This window comes from Cantharellus anzutake, assembly GCF_015039405.1.
Source record: "Cantharellus anzutake strain C23 chromosome Unknown EI90scaffold_173, whole genome shotgun sequence".
Taxonomy (NCBI): Eukaryota; Fungi; Basidiomycota; class Agaricomycetes; order Cantharellales; family Hydnaceae; genus Cantharellus; species Cantharellus anzutake.
This window is the reverse complement of record NW_024067123.1, coordinates 1-17,724: the sequence shown is the minus strand read 5'-3', so window position 1 is coordinate 17,724 and position 17,724 is coordinate 1. Positions and strand designations below refer to the sequence as shown.

Genomic DNA, 17,724 nt, shown 5'->3' with positions numbered 1-17,724 from the left:
CAGCATTGATGACACACCACATTTCCAGAATGATCAACGACAATGGATCAAAAAATACATCGCCCAAATCCTCACTCGAGAAAATTATTCTAGGTAGATGCAGGAGCCTCCTTAGCAAGGTCGCCATGAACTGGAGGTCCAGTGGGAGCAGGTTGTGCCGACTTCCGTGCACTTTCCACCACCTCCAACACGCCAATAAGATTCGTCCTCCAGGAGCTCAATTTCTCTTCCAATAATTTCCAATCAGGCTTTTGGAACGCGCGTGTTATGGACCGTGTAACACAGAAAGTTTGGGTCAACTGGGAGAGCTTTCCTGCTAAGAGGTTTGATCTGACCGCTATAGATATCGAACAACAGTCAGCATCATGACCACGGATAGTTCAACCTCATCGTTACCATTGATAACCCAGAGCTCAACATCAGATTCAGGTACTTGTATTGTGGACGCAATCTTCGAATAACTAATTTCCTTCCCGACATAATCCGAAGCCAGTGTAGCCAATGTCAAGAAGCGGATTTTTTTTTCCACGGCGGCCGCATCCAGCCCTGATAGCGCGCATGTTCATATCGCACATCAGAAGAGGAAAAAGCAGACGGATTCACCTGATTTACTCAGAACCTGTTGATTGCCACTCTCCCATTGTTTGTAGTCCTTCAGATCACCTTGCGCGATAATCCGAAGTAAAGCGAACAGTGGGCGATCCTTCACTATTTCGAGCCGGCTCGTTTTTAGCAGCTTGTTTAGATCGAATACAGTCGGTAACCGAAGAGCTGCGATTATCACATCAATAGCTGCTTGCTCTGCCTCCGAGGATCCATCTGGAAGCACTTCCAGTCGAGAAAACAGATAGGAGTACGAGGTGGTACTATAAGAACAGTGCCAAAATGAGCAACGTCGTAAACAGCCCGGACGCACTCACGCATCGCCCGCTTGTTCAAAAGCGATCGCTAACGACTTCAGGAATGTGCCTTTCTCATCAGGAGAAACATCCCACTCTGAAAGCCAGCGGTCAACCGTAGATTTATTGACTTGTATTGTGTCTAACTCTTTGTTCGACGTCGCCAAAGAAAACAAGGCATTGTACACCTGCAATCGGATTGGAGATTGTCGTGGAAGAGCATTGAAAATATTAGAGAGACTGTAAATGAGTGAGTCAGGGCTATTACGCGGTAGATGGCAAACGTACATTCTATACTTGATAACAGAGCTTTCAGACGCGGACGATGTGATGACTGCAATTAACGGTTCAATTTGGCCTTTTGCACTCGATGTATCCGTGAAGAGGGTCAGTACGTGCGATATTAAAAGGTTGAAAAATCCTTCAATCTCTGCCAAATTGAGACCTCATGTCAGCACCACATGACAATACGATAGGCTTCACATTTTCTTGCCTCGTTCCGATCCTTGCCCAAGAGTTTTGGTTTCGGCGATGACCATGGATATAACTTTTTTTTTTCGTTCCGCGTCCTTATTTAGTGGCGTCCGACCGCTGCGGGTAATGAACAACTCTTGGAAAGGTTTTATAGCGGTTGTTCTGCTTTCATCGGAAAGCCCTCGGACAATATAGTTGACAAGATCTTGGACCTATGCCAAAGTAAGGAAGCTATCCCCGTCAGCTTAGTAATCCATATGCACCTGCTCCTCGAAAGTCCCCTCAGCGAAGAGGGCGATAGTGTCTGATTCGGACATTTTTAGTGAATTAGGCGTCGAGAAATGTGAATTGCGGCTCCTGCCGGGTGCATATCCTTCCTAGGAAACCAGCGCTTGATGTCACTGAAGGTACAATTGCAAGAATGCACAGAAGAACAGCAAGACGGTATTTAACAAAGATAAATACTAATCAAAATGGCTATTTGAGCCACTGCTCACTATCTCCTCATTCGCTTTTTGAAACGTTCCATAGCCTTTGCATCGCACAGAATGAGAGTGAGCCAAAGGTATAGGCACAAGCAACGCACCTGTTCATCTGTGGCCACATCCCGTCGGTCATTCTTTGGACGTTTGGTCTCTGGCTCCACGTGAATTCCCTGAGCTTCCAATCTCGCTCGTCGTAGAGCTTCTGCATCAGACTCCTGTGGGTGCTGATTTGGTCGAAAGACTGAACGGCCCATTCCGATGTCAGCGTTCGTAGCGCCAACAGCGATAATGAATGGTTGGACGAACATCGTGTAGATCCAAGATCTGGCTCATTGTGTTGACCTTGATGAAAGCGCGCTCGACGTTGCTCTGCAACATGTCTTTTCGCTTTCTCCGTTTCCTCTATGTTCCTGAGACGAACACTGAGTGGAATCGTCAGAAAGAATGATATAAAATGTCCAATATAGTCACTCACTCCATCCCAAGATCCACTTCGGGAATGGCAGTCAACATTGCTAAACTGTTCGTGACGTTCCCTTCCTCCTCAAGTGTTTTAGGCTTTGCCCGGTATTTTTCATCAAATTTAAAGAGCGCCTCTTGAGGATCGTGGGGTTTTTCATCTTCAAGTTCGTCATCAAGATCCCTACCAGCCCCTCGCTTCTTCATGTTCTCTTCAATGTAAGCCATCCTATTAAGCCTAAGCTACAAAACAAACAATTCAACTTTAACTACTTACATGTGCTTATCCACATCAAGTGCGTTGGTTTGCTGGGTGAAATTGTTCGAGCGTACTATCTTGCGAGCCTTCGATTCTTCGTCATCTGGATCACTGGAATTGATTTCGATGCTTGAACCTGTCTCACAAAGTAAACAACTGACTCATCATCATCTTGATGTGTATCGCCTTTCCGCGGCTGAAGACCGTACGTCGGCTCTTCTTTCGGCTTGCGCCTCTTTTGTGGAGCACCTTGGTTGAGCTTCGTATAATCAATACCCTGCTTCGGCCTCTGGAGTCTACGTATCGCTAGAAGGTCCTGTAAGCTATATACTGGCAAAATTCCTGAGACAGAAGGGCTGAGAGAGCTAAGTTTCCACTCACTCTACTTTCTCCTCTTCGTTGTCATATTGGCTAGCATCCCGAGAGTCCCCGAGAACCTCTGGCTCCTGCGATGCCTCCTTCTTCCTTGGCTTAGTCTTGACAGTGCGCTTCTTGAACATAGTGGGGCTACTGACGGCCAGCGGCCTTGTGGCAGTCCACCAGTTTCCCACGCATAAGTTCGATACAGTGTTGAACTTGCTTGTCACGTAACCACATGGGTTTTGTTGAAACAGCACGCATGAAGGGCGTTGGCCTTCCGTTTGATACTTGCTCATTTTGAATCTCGGCGATTCGATGTACACTCAAGGGATCCATTCTGATGTTCATCGCCCGTGTTCAGTCCCACGCTTCTCTAGCAACACTGCAGGAGAATGCCCTCATCCATTTTCAGCTTTGCGCCGACACCCGGACATGGGCCCTATATATGCGGGTCGCACATGTCGGAAGCGATGCAGGAGGCAGTAATAATATTGATTGGCCGAGCTTGCGAGGCGTTTGTATTAATGTAGATGGCGGCAAGTGCTGGGGCGTGTGCTGGATGAGCCATGACGATGCGCCTATCATGCTCATATCAGTTATTGATATGATGCCCTTTCGTCCATGTTTCACTCTTGCCTACGTGCCAGATGTAGTGCTTATTCGCATCTGATTTCGATCTTTATCACTTTTGTCTGATATCTTGTCATTACCATAGCTACTTATGCCGCTGGCGTGGTTACATCTGGAGAGGTGCCCTTGTCCCACGTGCACTTGCGCTATGCTTCGCCTACGAACTATTAGAATTATGAACTAGCGCCGTATGAGCGCTAAAAAAGTATTTACATTATCAGAACATCTAAGACTAGGTTCCAAAGATAAAGCGGATCTCACCTCAGTTCCAAGTATGCGAACTGAGGAGAGAGGAGAAAAAATGTGCGAAGTGGCAAGTTTTAAGCCATCCTCGACTGCGTCCATCAACATGGACGGAAGCATGGGGCAATCCTGTCCGTGCGCAAGAAGTACATTCCGCAGGACTCAAATTCACTATGTACAAATCAAGAAACTTCAACACGAACAACTCATCAACATATCATGTATATACATACATCACTTAGGTTATGGTGATGCATGCATATAATAATTAAGTAAGTATGTAATGTAGTATGCTCAAAGGAAGAGGGGAAAGAACACCCGCGACAGCTTAATAAAGGTGCGATGGGAGAAAGAAGTGCAGAACGATATTACCAATTTGATGGAAAGATCGACGTGACAGCCATATTCCATAATTGACATGACATGCGGACTCAAGCACATGTTGCCAAAGCGGCAATATCATATCGTTCGTCACTCGAAACGGACAGCATCAAAGCACCGCCTGGCCAAGAGCCTCCAGCAAATGGCAAGGCTATTCCGGTCAGCATATATACCGGGAACATCAATATTAAGGTCTCTCTCTGGTTCATCATATCTTATTCATTTGTACCAATCCCGAACTTCCGGCCATTTGGGACAATGTCTATGCAGCACTGTCGAGCATATCGGAAGCAATTCAGGAAGCGGCAAGTGTTGAAGGACTACCAATGTTACAAATATGGGTCGTGGTACCCTGTGTTTCGTAACAATACGATTGTACTGTCCGGCGTTTCTAGTTTGTCTTCGCACCAGAGACTTCCTCTCTCGCCATGCCATCGTTTCTAGAGTATAACTATCGCATCCACCTCCTACTGGTGCTCGCAAGGTATTTCATCCCACCTCTCCTTATCGCCTCTGCTCTCCTCTCGTTCCTTCCATCACTGCTCTCCGATGGATTCTTCTTACGGAGCCTCTGGCACCTATTGATATGTCTTGCATACTGGATGGTGAACGTCAAGTACGCAGACTGGAAGAATCATAACGAGGCCAGGAAAATGGGTGGGGTGTACCTTCCTAGGCTAAAGGGGAAATGGCCCGGAAACTTGGATATTGCTTTATCGTACGTTGCCTTTCACTCATCTGCTAGGACTTCGTACTGAAAAGATTACTATCCTATAATGTTATACTTGAATTCCCAATATGCATAAAGACTGGCACAACCCTCCGAGGAAGGATATGTTCTGGAGGATTTTGAGCGTATGTTTACATCGCTTGGAAGCGGAGATGAAGTGACAACGTTTAACCTTGGAACGCTTTGGGAGGATACCTATGTAACAAGGGACCATAGGGTCATGCAGACGATGCTAGCTACAAGGTTTGATGACTTTTGGAAAGGTCATGAACTGCGAATGAGGTGGGAATTCCTCTCTGAGCCTTCGCTTCGCCTTTTACGACCAATTTTCTTTGGCTGCCTTGCATATAGGACCAAAGGGTCGTTCGGTGACGGGATCTTCGGAGTGGACGGTGCCAAGGCAAAAGCCCACAGGGCCTTGACACGCCCCTTCTTTGGTTTGTCTCCCTCACCTCGATATATCGTTAATACTCACATTCCACCCCCCTTTTTTTCTCCATATGAAATACAGCTCGTGAACGTGTCCAAAATTTCAATACCTTCGAACGGTACACTGAAAAGGTCCTCGCCCATCTCCTTGCTCGATTCAACAGCTCCCAAGCCATAGACATCCAGGACATTTTTTCCCGATTCACCATGGATGCAGCAGGCGAATTTCTCTTCGGCAGCACAACTTTCAACACACTTGACCTTCCCCTTCCTCCCCCCAACAAAAAATCCAAACTGGGTCCCAAAGGAACCGAGCTTGAGGGTTCCTATGGTTCTTTCATTTACGCGTTCGAGAAGTTGCAGGAAATCGTGATTATTCGAAGTCTGAGAGGGAGTGCGAAGGTTTGGGGGTTGATGGAATTCTGGAAAGATGAGACGAAGATCCATAGCTTAGCTGTTGATGCGTTTATCAATCCTCTTATCATGGAGGCTTTGAAGGAAAAAAGGAAGAGAGGGACGGAGCAGTGTGATCCTGATGAAGGAAATTTGGTGGATCATTTGGTGGATATGACGAATGACTTGAAGTTGGTCAGGGATGAGGTAAAACACACCTACATCCTCGTTTCCATGACAGACCCTGATTCGTTTTATACAATAGCTGTTCAACATCTTTGCGGCAGCCAGGGATACAACTGCTACGCTGCTAACATTCACCACATACCTGCTTTGCTTACATCCGGATGTAATGGCGACATTGCGAAAGGAGGTACTGACGTATGTTCCCAATGGGCCCCCGACTTTCGATGACGTCCGAAAGATGAGATATTGTGAGTGATTCTTCCATCTCCCCCTTCTGGTTCAATTCCTTGAATCAAACAGTGCGCGCTGTTCTCAATGAAACACTCCGCCTCTTCCCGCCTGCCCCACTAAACCTTCGCTCATCGAGATTATCGACACTCCTTCCTCCTGACCAGACCACCAATGAGAAACCCATCTACATCCCTGGCGGCACGACAGTCTTGTACTTTCCACTTCTCATGCAGCGTCGGAAAGATTTATGGGGCCCTGATGCGGACGAATTCGATCCTGAAAGGTGGATTGACAAGGAGAGGGTGAAGAAGATGACTGATGATCCATTTATGTTCATACCTTTTAACGCTGGGCCAAGGATTTGTCTGGGTCAGGTGGGTGCGGTTGTGCCGATAACAGTGCTACATTTGGGATCCGAATGGATGGTTGTTTATCGCTGCTTCTTCCCTTACAGAACTTCGCGTATAACCAAGCAAGCTTTAGTATGCCGTTCCATACACCCTGACCTTCTGCCTGATTTTCTCATGAACTTCATCCTCTTGCCGATAGTAATGATTCGAATACTCCAAACATTTGACACATTCACCCTCCGCCAACAAGAAGATGCGCCTGACGGTTCATGCCCGCCCGCATCATGGAGAGGCGCACCAGGTAGGAAGGGAATCGAAGCAATATGGCCGAAAATGGCTGTTAGTTTGTTCATTAAAGTGCGTCAGTTCTTTGTGAAGTTGAACTCGCCTTCTGATTGGGCGTAACAGGGAGGATGCTGGGTCCATATGAGTATTGCGGATAGCTAGATTGAAGCTTTTTCAGTTGCCTGATTTCCAAGGCAGCCAAACTGCAAGATTGAATTTTCAATGAGAGAATTGCGTGTATAGAAGGGAGGCTCGCCGGTCTCACTGGCCCAGCACTGTTTGTCAAGATCGGTAACTGTACCCTCAACACAAATGAGTATTCGACGGACAGTAGTTCAATGTCGCTTGTCCATGCATGTCCACTTCACGGCTGAGCCTCAGAGTTGTGCGATCCCGACATATATTCACAATTGACTAGCGTAAATATTTGCAGCCTTGGTTGCACTTCCCCAAGTTTCTATGTGTTGGATTGGGTACGGTACAACGACTACATGGGTTTATCAAAACTCCAAATACACCTGTCTCGCGAAAGCTGCTGGGGTTCCACTAAAACTTTTCAGTAAACAAAAAACATTATGCGGTCAATAACTGGTGGACACCGCCTGACGCGGCAGGTCCCGCCACTCTTCTGTCCTCCTACCGCAGCGAACGAGACACAATAGAGCACAACGCAAAAAGATCAGCACGTCAGATGAACCAATGATATTCAATTTCCATGACCCACACTGAATTGTTGAGGTCATTGGCCCTTCCAATCTCGGACGTCTCAATGCGCGACCAAAATTGGGTGAACAACAATAATATTTGAATGGGCATACAGAGGAGAGCAAAAAGGTAAGTACATTATGAAGATATCTGTCATAATCTGGAAATCGGATGCAAAGATGGACGCACACGGAGGCCCGATGGGAATTTGGTAACAGTCGCCAAACAGAATATGCGCAAGTAGGTGATCACGAATATGCGGCACAGTACAAACAGTGGAGGAACTGGAAGGTAGCGGTGGTCCGGAGAGCATGAAAGAAGCAGCACAGTGGGACGATAGTACAAAGAGCGGCAGAGTAAACGGTACGAGAGTGGTGCGGTATAAGAGAAATTGGTTAGTGAGTTGGGAGGACCCTGGGTTATCAATAATAGAGGACCTTGTCATCAAACGCATTCAATCAGGGTCGAAAAATTTACAAGACCCGCTACAGAGTAGCGGGAATGGGGCAATGTTGTTCTAGTAAACCTAACTACACCACCCGGTGAGTGAAGCGGGAGGTCATGTGCCAGAAAAAAAAATGGGTAGCAATTCATTTCGAAACCAGCCAACGGTCACTATTACAAATCAAGTATTGCACCGCCATCCAACCCAAAAAATAGACACATACCCACCACCCAAACCCCCGACTAAACTCTCAACCCCCGACCCGACACCCAACCCCCCTTTACATTAAAAATAGACACATACCCAATACACAACCACCAACCCCAAATCCCCAACCCCCAACCCAAACCCCCAACCCCCGACCCAAAAACCCAACCCCTAACCACAACCCCCTGACCCAAACCCCCAACCCGACAACCCGGAAAAAAAAAAAAGTCAGACCCACCCATGAATCGAACCGGAGCCTAACAACTAAACAACATAAACCCACGCCGGCATTAGCCATCAGGCTAATGCATCAATGACAAAGTCACCGCACTTGATTTGTAGATAGCACTTTAATATTCCAAATATAGAAATCTGGAATCAGATTGCAGAATTAATTTTCTAAATTAATCCTATTTTTTTTTCACTCACATGACCTCCCGCTTCACTGACCGGGTGGTGTAGTTAGGTTTACTATGTAGTTGTTCTGTCCGATTGCGGCTTGCATCTAGGATGCAAACTGGTCACGAGTTTGAAAAGAGTCATCACGGGCTCTGCGGCGTAGGGTGTCCTGCGCCGCAACCGACTTCTTACAGACATCCATGGACATCCGAGTCGCAAGTGCCTATTGCGCCTGGCGGGTGGCTTTCTTTCATGGACAACATCAATTAATTATTTAATAGCAATAAATCCAGTAATGACCCGACGCCTGGAGACCGGGCACTCAAACGAGTACCCTATCTTGCCACACTTGTAGCATAGAGGGTTTCTCGATGGAGGGGATCTTCATAATCCATCTCCAGAACCAGCCGTCCACGGCACCGCTAGCCAGAGTGATCACGTCCTCGCCGGCTTTCGAGATTATTGCGTAATTTCTCATTCAGCACATCGCGTTCAGCATCACTCATCATTGTCTCAAGATCTTGGGTTGCTTGTTGTAAATGTTTAGCTGCCGAGGGATTTCCGCAATGCAGGTGATGTTCATCACGGACTCGGGTACTGACATCATCGCGGCATGCTGGATGGACTGTAACTCTAGGTTACAAAACTCGCAAACTTTCATTCCTTGACCTAAATTAGGAATCAGTATACAATTACACGCAATACGACACTCACAAGTTGAATGTTGTTCCCTGCACCGAGGATGTGCACCGTTGTGATCCATCAGTGCATAGCATGGAATATATGGACGATGCGTTCCTCTGGGGAGTCAGTGGTTCTTGGATACTCAACAACTGCTCCAAGCGGCCAATTAACAGTATAATCGGTGAATAATTTCCGTGTGACTCTGGTTACTTTATGGAGAGATGACTGATGGCTAAAACTGTCAAAGGGAAGGGGGGGATGCGGCAGATGTTGTGTAGGCAGGGTCGGAATGTCGATAATTTCAGTTGTGAGCCCTTTCTCCTCTTCATCAAGAAGCTGGGAGAGTTTTCGGGAAAGAGCTATCGGGATGAGGAGGTCACCATCATGGCTTATTTTAACATGAGGAAATGTCCCAAGACGGTCCCAAATGGTGCGAGCCGAAACGAGTCCCTCTGCACTGTTGTCCTTCAGGGCCATGAGATGCCGAGCTGAAGGAAGTCCTCTTACATGTCCTTGCTCATTCTCTTCAAGAGAGATCGGTGATGAGAGGCAAGGGGCTCAATTCAACCAGGAAACATGATTGTACTTACTGCATTACGTGCTTCCCTAGGCAGATTAGCAGCCTCTATTAGTATAGAGTGCTTCCCATACTTTGGAGGAACATACATAATAGCGGTGGGCTGATGATACATGGAGGTCAGTGGTTCCGCGTCAGAAATACCTGCATGATGAAGGGAGGGCGGAGTAGCGGCTTCGTGGCTATACTAAAGCCAGCTGGTTTTGAAACCACGTGAGTGCGGGAATTATGTACAGAAGTCCCCTTTTGGATTTTAATTACCTAAGAATTTGTACCTTATTTAATGCAATTTGAAATTTAGCTCCTATTCAGTTGGTCGAGTCCATCATGCCCTTAATTCATTTGCACCAGACTTTCGTAGGCAGGATCCCAACCTCTACTAAAGTAGAGACTTTCGACCATCTGGACAACGTCCGTGCAGCACTGCCGGAGGCAAATGTTGGGGGTTTGAGGGACTGATCACCCTATCTTTCATAATACCAATATGATTATCCTATTTGGCGTTTCTAGTCTTCGCACCAGTGTTGGTAAGAGACTTCTGTACATTCAGTCAGCACTATATATTCTGCGCCTTTTCTGCTGTGCGTGCAGTCTCAGAGGCATAGTTCCAGCCTCGCCTCGCTGATGCCATCGATTCTAAACTATAACTATCGCATCCACCTCCTACTGGAGCTCGCAAGGGATTTCATCCCTCCTCTCCTTATCGCCTCTGTTCTGCCCTCGTTCCTTCCGTCTCTGCTCTCCGATGGGTTCTTCTTACGAAGTCTCTGGCGCCTCTTGATATGTCTTGCATATTGGACGGTGAACGTCAAATACGCAGACTGGAAGAATCATAACGAGGCAAAGAAAATGGGTGGGGTGTACCTTCCTAGGCTGAAGGGAAAATGGCCCGGGAATTTGGATATTGCTTTATCGTATGTTGCTTTTTACTCATCTGCCATGCCAGAAATATTACTATCATATGTGAATTCCCGACATGCATAAAGACAGGCACAACTCTCCGAGGAAGGATATGTTCTGGAGAATTTTGAGCGTATGTTTACGTCGCTTGGAACCGGAGATGAAGTGACAACGTTCAACCTTGGAACGCTTTGGGAGGATATCTATGTAACAAGGGACCATAGGGTCATGCAGACGATGCTAGCTACAAGGTCCGATGACTTTTGGAAAGGACCTGACCTGCGAATCAAGTGAGCTGGTTTCAATCCCCTCCAAGCCTTCGCTTCCTCCTGCTTGCCTTTGGCTAATTAATTTTTGCCTTTCTTTGGCGGTCTTCCATATAGGACCCAAGGGTCATTCGGTGACGGGATCTTCGTAGTGGACGGTGCCGAGGCAAAGGCCCACAGAGCCTTGACACGCCCCTTCTTTGGTTTGTCATCCTCACCTCGATATGCCGTTAATAATTACATTCCGCCCTCTGTATGAAATACAGCCCGTGAACGTGTCCAAGACTTCAACATTTTCGGACGGTACACTGAGAAGGTTCTCGCCCATCTCCTTACTCGATTCAACAGCTCCCAAGCCATAGACATCCAGGACATTTTTTCTCGATTCACCATGGATGCAGCAGGCGAATTTCTCTTCGGCAGTACAACTTTCAACACACTTGACCTTCCCCTTCCTCCCCCCAACAAAAAATCCAAACTGGGTCCAAAAGGAACTGAGCCTGAGGGTTCCTATGGTTCTTTCGCTTACCCCTTTGAGAAGTTGCAGGAAGTCACGCTTATTCGAAACCTGAGAGGGCCTTTGAAGGTTTGGGGGTTGATGGAATTCTGGAAAGATGAGACGAAGATCCATAGGTTAGCTGTTGATGCATTTATTGATCCTCTTATCGAGGATGCTTTGAAGGAAAAAAGGAAGAGGGGGATGAAGCAGCGTGATCCTGATGAAGGAAATCTAGTAGATCATTTGGTGGATATGACGAATGACTTGAAGTTGATTAGGGATGAGGTAAAACACACCTACATCCTCATTTTCATGACAAACCCTGATTCATTTTGTACGATAGCTGATCAACATCCTTACGGCAGCTCGGGATACAACTGCTGCGCTGCTAACATTCACCACATACCTGCTTTGTTTACATCCAGATGTAATGGCGACATTGCGAAAAGAAGTACTGACATATGTCCCTAATGGGCCCCCGACTTTCGATGACGTCCGAAAGATGAGATATCGTAAGTGAATTTTTCCACCTTCCCCCTTTTGATTCAATCTTTGAATCAAACAGTGCGTGCTGTTCTCAACGAAACACTCCGTCTCTTCCCTCCCGCCCCACTAAACATTCGCTCATCGAGATTATCGACACTCCTTCCTCCTGACCAAACCACCAATGGAAAACCCATCTACATTCCTGGTGGTACGACAGTCTTGTTCACGCCACTACTCATGCAGCGTCGGAAAGATTTATGGGGCTCTGATGCGGACGAATTCGATCCTGAAAGGTGGATTGACAAGGAGAGGGTGAAGAAGATGACTGATGATCCATCTATGTTCATACCTTTTGGCGCTGGGCCAAGGATTTGTCTGGGTCGGGTGGGTACAGTTGTGCCGATAACAATGTTACATTTGGAATCCGAATGGGTGGTTGTTTATTGCTGCTCTTTCCCTTACAGAACTTCGCGTACAACCAAGCAAGTTTTAGTATGCCGTTTCGTACACCTTGGCCTTCTGCCTGATTTTCTCATGGACTTCATCCTCTTTCCGATAGTAATGATTCGAATACTCCAAACATTTGACACATTCACCCTCCGTCAACAAGAAGATGCGCCTGATGGTTCATGCCCGCCCGCATCATGGAGAGGCGCACCAGGTAGAAAGGGGATAGAGACGATATGGCCGAAAATGTGTATTAGTTTGTTCATCAAAGTGCGTCGGTTCTTTGTGAAGTTGAACGCAACCTCTGATTGATTGTAACAGGGAGGATGCTGGGTCCATATGAGTATCGCGGATAGCTAGATTTGAGCTCTTTCAGCTGCCTGATTTTCCAGCAGAATGAACGAATTGTTGATATGGCATTCCGATGCCCTTTGTGCCGATGGTTGGCTAGTCAACAATACGTTTCCACCATTGAGACAAAGCTAAGGTTTTCATTGTTGCTAGCGCTTTTGTCCCTCAGAGATCTATATAAGTGCATTGTGTGAGCTGAGAGTACGATATCTAATGACACTGATGTCGTGCTCAGTGTGTCCGGCTGCAATGCCGCTATTATAACACGAATTTTCAAGGGAGGCTAGTCGGCCCGATTGGGCCTGCGTAAGACCGGTAATTGTACCCTCAACACAAATGAGTATTTAACGGACAGTGATTCAATGTTACTTGTCCATGCATGTCCGCTTCATAGCTGAGCTCCAGTGCTGTGATGGATCGCCGATCCTACCCACACGACCAATTACCGGTCACGCATCACACGCACCTTCCGGTCCGGCTGTAAGTGGGACGTTCCGGTTGAATGATCCTTGTCGGCTGTGTGAAATCGAATTAAATTCAATGAAAACAAAAGCCGTCTGCAAGGAAGTAGTTTTTTTTGGTGTAAAATGTATCAAAACGAAAATTTGCCAGTTGGACATTTCCAGCGCCACTGTGGCTGGTGTCACACCAACCTTGCCACCTCTTCCGGTTGCTTGTCACAGGTCACAAGGAGAAGCCGGTTGACTATTTTGTGTCACGCTCGGAACCTCAGTTGTGTGGATTCACAGCTGACTAGCGTAAATCACTTCCTACCATTACCCTTGCCCTCAACCATGCCCACCGTACGGAATACAAACAGTGATGCCAGGATCAACACCTACAACTCACGACTCCGACCCGCCTAAGCGAATGGCTGCGGATTAATTTCTGCATTATCTAAGTACCAATTAATTCTCGTCATTTAATTAGATCAGACAATCAATCATCTAGGGTAAAAGAATGATTACCTGTGGGCACTGTGCGAGAGAACGTGTGAAGAACGTGAAAGGGGAAAGATGAACACGCATTACAAATGCCAACACAGCCGTTTTCGGCTTAGTTGTCACGTGGTTTTTTTGGGTTCCGCCCTTGCTCGTTGCCCGAAAACAGGCACCATATCTCAGCAACCACATAAGCTAGTCACTTGCGGTTTGCTGAAAAAGGTTTGTATATTTATTATGCCTGGAATTTTCTTAGCGATAACGATAATTTCCATTTTTCATGATTTTAGGTTTTACCCCTTTTACACGATTTTCTCGACAATGGCTGGATAGAATGGGCCGTAAATTGGGCAGAAATAAGTCTCAATGTGCCCCTCGGGACTTTTTTGTTTTCAAGTTAATTGGTTGCATTTTTGTTTTTTTATCATTTGCACATTCCCCGCGGTTATACATGCTCATGCCAGCGGAAAAAGCAACCGATTAACTTGAAAAAAAGGTATCCTGAGATATATAACTCAAGTGCGTTCAACATAAGTTTCATCGTATTCCACGCAGTGGTTATTGAGAAAACTCTGTACAACGGATTTCCATTACCAAAGAAAACGTTTGAGTGATAAAAACCTCAAAATGCAACATATTTACTAAAGAAAAAAAAAGGTCCCAAGGGGCACATTGAGACTTATTTCTGCCCAATTTACGGCCCATTCTATCCAGCCATTGTTGAGAAGATCGTGTAAAAGGGGTAAAACCTAAAATCATGAAAAATAAAAATTATCGTTATCGCTAAGAAAGTTCCGGGCGTAATAAATATACAAACGTTTTTCAGCAAACCGCAAGTGATTAGCTTATGTAGTTGCTGAGATATGGTGCACTCTTTGTTGAGCCTTGTCTTCGGGCAACGAGCAACAAACCGGATCACGTGACAACCAAGCCAAAAACGGCTGTAACGCTACTGTGCGTGTGACTCGGGGGCTCCACATTACCGCCGGCCCGGTCTGCGCAAGCGCCCTTAATTCATCTGGCCGTTTGGCCGTCTACCCAATCGCTGGTAGACAAGACAATCGGACTTTCAACCATTCGAGGCAGCGTCTGTCAGAATGATGATTGAAGCAGTTTATTTTTCGTGCCCGCATGACTGTCCTGTCCGTTTCTGGACGCCCTTTGCACCCATGGCAGTCAGAGGCCTTCTGTACATTTAATCAGCATATATATATCGTGATCCCTCTAGGGCATAGTTCCGTCTCCCCAATGTCATCCAGTCTAAAGTATAACTACCGCGTCCAACTCATACTAGAGCTCGCAAAGGATTTCATCCCACCTCTCCTCATCGCCTCTCTTCTCCTCTCGTTCCTTCCATCTCTGCTCACGGACGGGTTGTTCTTACAAAGCCTCTGGCGCCTCTCGATATGTATTGCATATTGGACGGTGAACGTCAAGTATACAGACTGGAAGAATGGTAACGAGGCGAAGAAAACGGGTGGGGTGTATCTTCCTAGGCTGAAGGGGAAGTGGCCTGGAAACTTGGATATCGCTTTATCGTACGTTGCTACCCACTTATCTGCCAACACTTTTATTCTCATATTCGAAATTTCAATATGCAATAAAGATTGGCAAAATTCTCCGAGGAAGGATATGTTCTGGAAAGCTTTGAGCGCCTGTTTGCGTCGCCTGGAGGTGGGGATGAAGTGACGACGTTTAACCTTGGAACGCTCTGGAGAGATACCTATGTAACAAGGGATCATAGGGTTATGCAGGCAGTTCTAGCTACGGAATTCGATAACTTCTGGAAGGGACCTGAGTTCCGAATGAGGTGAGCCAGTTTCATTCACCCTGCCAGTCCGAGAAAGTTCCTTTCGCCTTCCGCTAACTACTTACGACCAATATTTATCTGCCTTATAGGACCAGACGGTCGTTCGGTGATGGGATCGGGGGGGCTGACGGTGCGAGGCGAAAGCCCACAGAGCCATGACGCGCCCCTTTTTCGGTTTGTCCTCCGCATCTCATTATACACAATAGTATTAATCACATTCCACCCCTTTCGACTGTCTACATGAATCGCAGCCCGAGAACGTGTCCAGGATTTTGGCATCTTCGAACGATACACTGATAAAGTCCTCACCCATCTCCTCGCTCGTCCAACAGCTCCAAGCCATTGACATCCAGGATATCTTTTCCCGATTTACCATGGATGCGGCAGGCGAATTTTTCTTTGGCAGCACAACTTTCAACACACTTGACCTTCCCCTTCCTCCCCCCAACAAAAAATCCAAACTGGGTCCAAAAGGAACTGAGCCTGAGGGTTCATATGGTTCTTTCGCTTACCCCTTTGAGAAGTTGCAGGAAATCACGCTTATTCGAAACCTGAGAGGGCCTTTGAAGGTTTGGGGGTTGATGGAATTCTGGAAAGATGAGACGAAGATCCATAGGTTAGCTGTTGATGCATTTATTGATCCTCTTATCGAGGATGCTTTGAAGGAAAAAAGGAAGAGGGGGATGAAGCAGCGTGATCCTGATGAAGGAAATCTAGTAGATCATTTGGTGGATATGACGAATGACTTGAAGTTGATTAGGGATGAGGTAAAACACACCTACATCCTCATTTTCATGACAAACCCTGATTCATTTTGTACAATAGCTGATCAACATCCTTACGGCAGCCAGGGATACAACTGCTACGCTGCTAACATTTACCACATACCTGCTTTGCTTACATCCGGATGTAATGGCGACATTGCGAAAAGAAGTACTGACATATGTCCCCAATGGGCCCCCAACTTTCGATGACGTCCGAAAGATGAGATATCGTGAGTGAATTTTTCCACCTTCCCCCCTTTTGATTCAATCTTTGAATCAAACAGTGCGTGCTGTTCTCAACGAAACACTCCGTCTCTTCCCTCCCGCCCCACTAAACCTTCGCTCATCGAGATTATCGACACTCCTTCCTCCTGACCAAACCACCAATGGAAAACCCATCTACATTCCTGGTGGTACGACAGTCTTGTTCACGCCACTACTCATGCAGCGTCGGAAAGATTTATGGGGCTCTGATGCGGACGAATTCGATCCTGAAAGGTGGATTGACAAGGAGAGGGTGAAGAAGATGACTGATGATCCATTTATGTTCCTACCTTTTGGCGCTGGGCCAAGGATTTGTCTGGGTCGGGTGGGTGCGGTTGTGCCGATAACAATGTTACATTTGGAATCCGAATGGGTGGTTGCTTATTGCTGCTCCTTCCCTTACAGAACTTCGCGTACAACCAAGCAAGTTTTAGTATGCCGTTCCGTACACCCTGGCCTTCTGCCCTGATTTTCTCATGGACCTCGTCCTCTTTCCGATAGTAATGATTCGAATACTCCAAGCATTTGACACATTCACCCTCCGCCAACAAGAAGATGCGCCTGACGGTTCATGCCCGCCCGCATCATGGAGAGGCGCACCAGGTAGGAAGGGGATCGAGACGATATGGCCGAAAATGTGCATTAGTTTGTTCATCAAAGTGCGTCGGTTCTTTGTGAAGTTGAACGCACCTCCTGTTGATTGTAACAGGGAGGATGCTGGGTCCATATGAGTATTGCGGATAGCTAGATTCAAGCTCTTTCAGCTGCCTGATTTCCAGCAGAGTGAACGAATTTTCAACGAGAATTGCTTGTACAGAAGGGGGCTCGGTCCTATTGGGTTCGCGTAAGATCGGTAATTGTACCCTCAACACAAATGAGTATTCAACGGACAGTTACTTGTCCATGCTCCAGTGCTGTGATGGATCGCCGATCCTCACAGCTGACTAGCGTAAATCATTACCCTTGCCTTCCGCTCAACCCAACCCGGCCACTGGTGAAGCCTGGCAACCATGCCCCACCGTACGGAATCAAACAACGACGCCAGGATTACACATACAATTCAACTCACGACTCCGACCCACCTAAGTGAATGGCTGCGGATTAATTATCTAGTACCATAAGTACCAATTACTTAATTCTCGTCATCTAATTAGATCAGACAATCGGACTCTATCTAGGGTAATG

General features: G+C 46.7%; 6 protein-coding genes across 6 annotated transcripts; 3 read left to right on the top strand and 3 right to left on the bottom strand.

Annotated features, from left to right (window-relative positions):
• Positions 1-89: 89 nt before the first annotated feature.
• Positions 90-1,690, bottom strand: EI90DRAFT_3147752 (uncharacterized protein; the record flags this gene model as incomplete). Its single annotated transcript, XM_039065550.1, has 7 exons — positions 90-337; positions 397-546; positions 604-866; positions 921-1,139; positions 1,188-1,329; positions 1,393-1,585; positions 1,637-1,690. 7 exons carry the CDS (start codon positions 1,688-1,690, stop codon positions 90-92), a joined length of 1,269 nt encoding a protein of 422 aa, XP_038908210.1.
• A 179-nt stretch (positions 1,691-1,869) lies between these two features.
• EI90DRAFT_2950354 (hepatocellular carcinoma-associated antigen 59-domain-containing protein) lies at positions 1,870-3,076 on the bottom strand (the record flags this gene model as incomplete). The annotated part of the gene is made up of 7 exons (XM_039055392.1): positions 1,870-1,905; positions 1,960-2,099; positions 2,165-2,280; positions 2,334-2,546; positions 2,595-2,687; positions 2,738-2,899; positions 2,958-3,076. 7 exons carry the CDS (start codon positions 3,074-3,076, stop codon positions 1,870-1,872), a joined length of 879 nt encoding a protein of 292 aa, XP_038908209.1.
• A 1,542-nt stretch (positions 3,077-4,618) lies between these two features.
• On the top strand, positions 4,619-6,988 carry EI90DRAFT_3092308 (cytochrome P450 monooxygenase CYP63; the record flags this gene model as incomplete). Its single annotated transcript, XM_039062436.1, has 9 exons — positions 4,619-4,908; positions 4,999-5,202; positions 5,272-5,357; positions 5,432-5,949; positions 6,008-6,176; positions 6,229-6,533; positions 6,614-6,641; positions 6,709-6,866; positions 6,918-6,988. The coding sequence occupies 9 exons, from the start codon at positions 4,619-4,621 to the stop codon at positions 6,954-6,956; spliced, it is 1,797 nt and encodes a 598-aa protein (XP_038908208.1). The 3' UTR covers positions 6,957-6,988.
• A 2,120-nt stretch (positions 6,989-9,108) lies between these two features.
• On the bottom strand, positions 9,109-10,212 carry EI90DRAFT_601626 (uncharacterized protein). The gene is made up of 5 exons (XM_039067851.1): positions 10,073-10,212; positions 9,901-10,008; positions 9,825-9,840; positions 9,742-9,758; positions 9,109-9,691 (listed from the first exon to the last, which is right to left on the bottom strand). Exons 2-5 carry the CDS (start codon positions 9,924-9,926, stop codon positions 9,313-9,315), a joined length of 438 nt encoding a protein of 145 aa, XP_038908207.1. The 5' UTR covers positions 9,927-10,008; positions 10,073-10,212; the 3' UTR covers positions 9,109-9,312.
• A 223-nt stretch (positions 10,213-10,435) lies between these two features.
• EI90DRAFT_3136874 (cytochrome P450) lies at positions 10,436-12,769 on the top strand (the record flags this gene model as incomplete). The annotated part of the gene is made up of 9 exons (XM_039064823.1): positions 10,436-10,725; positions 10,798-11,001; positions 11,095-11,180; positions 11,244-11,761; positions 11,820-11,988; positions 12,042-12,346; positions 12,427-12,454; positions 12,522-12,679; positions 12,731-12,769. The coding sequence occupies 9 exons, from the start codon at positions 10,436-10,438 to the stop codon at positions 12,767-12,769; spliced, it is 1,797 nt and encodes a 598-aa protein (XP_038908206.1).
• A 2,180-nt stretch (positions 12,770-14,949) lies between these two features.
• EI90DRAFT_3022748 (cytochrome P450) lies at positions 14,950-17,287 on the top strand (the record flags this gene model as incomplete). Its single annotated transcript, XM_039057808.1, has 10 exons — positions 14,950-15,239; positions 15,308-15,511; positions 15,601-15,641; positions 15,763-15,812; positions 15,844-16,278; positions 16,337-16,505; positions 16,560-16,864; positions 16,945-16,972; positions 17,041-17,198; positions 17,249-17,287. 10 exons carry the CDS (start codon positions 14,950-14,952, stop codon positions 17,285-17,287), a joined length of 1,719 nt encoding a protein of 572 aa, XP_038908205.1.
• Between the last annotated feature and the right edge of the window lie 437 nt (positions 17,288-17,724).

Excerpts from the sequence above, each read along its gene's own strand:
- EI90DRAFT_601626 (XM_039067851.1), bottom strand. The coding sequence starts at position 9,926 with ATGTATCATCAGCCCACCGCTATTAT.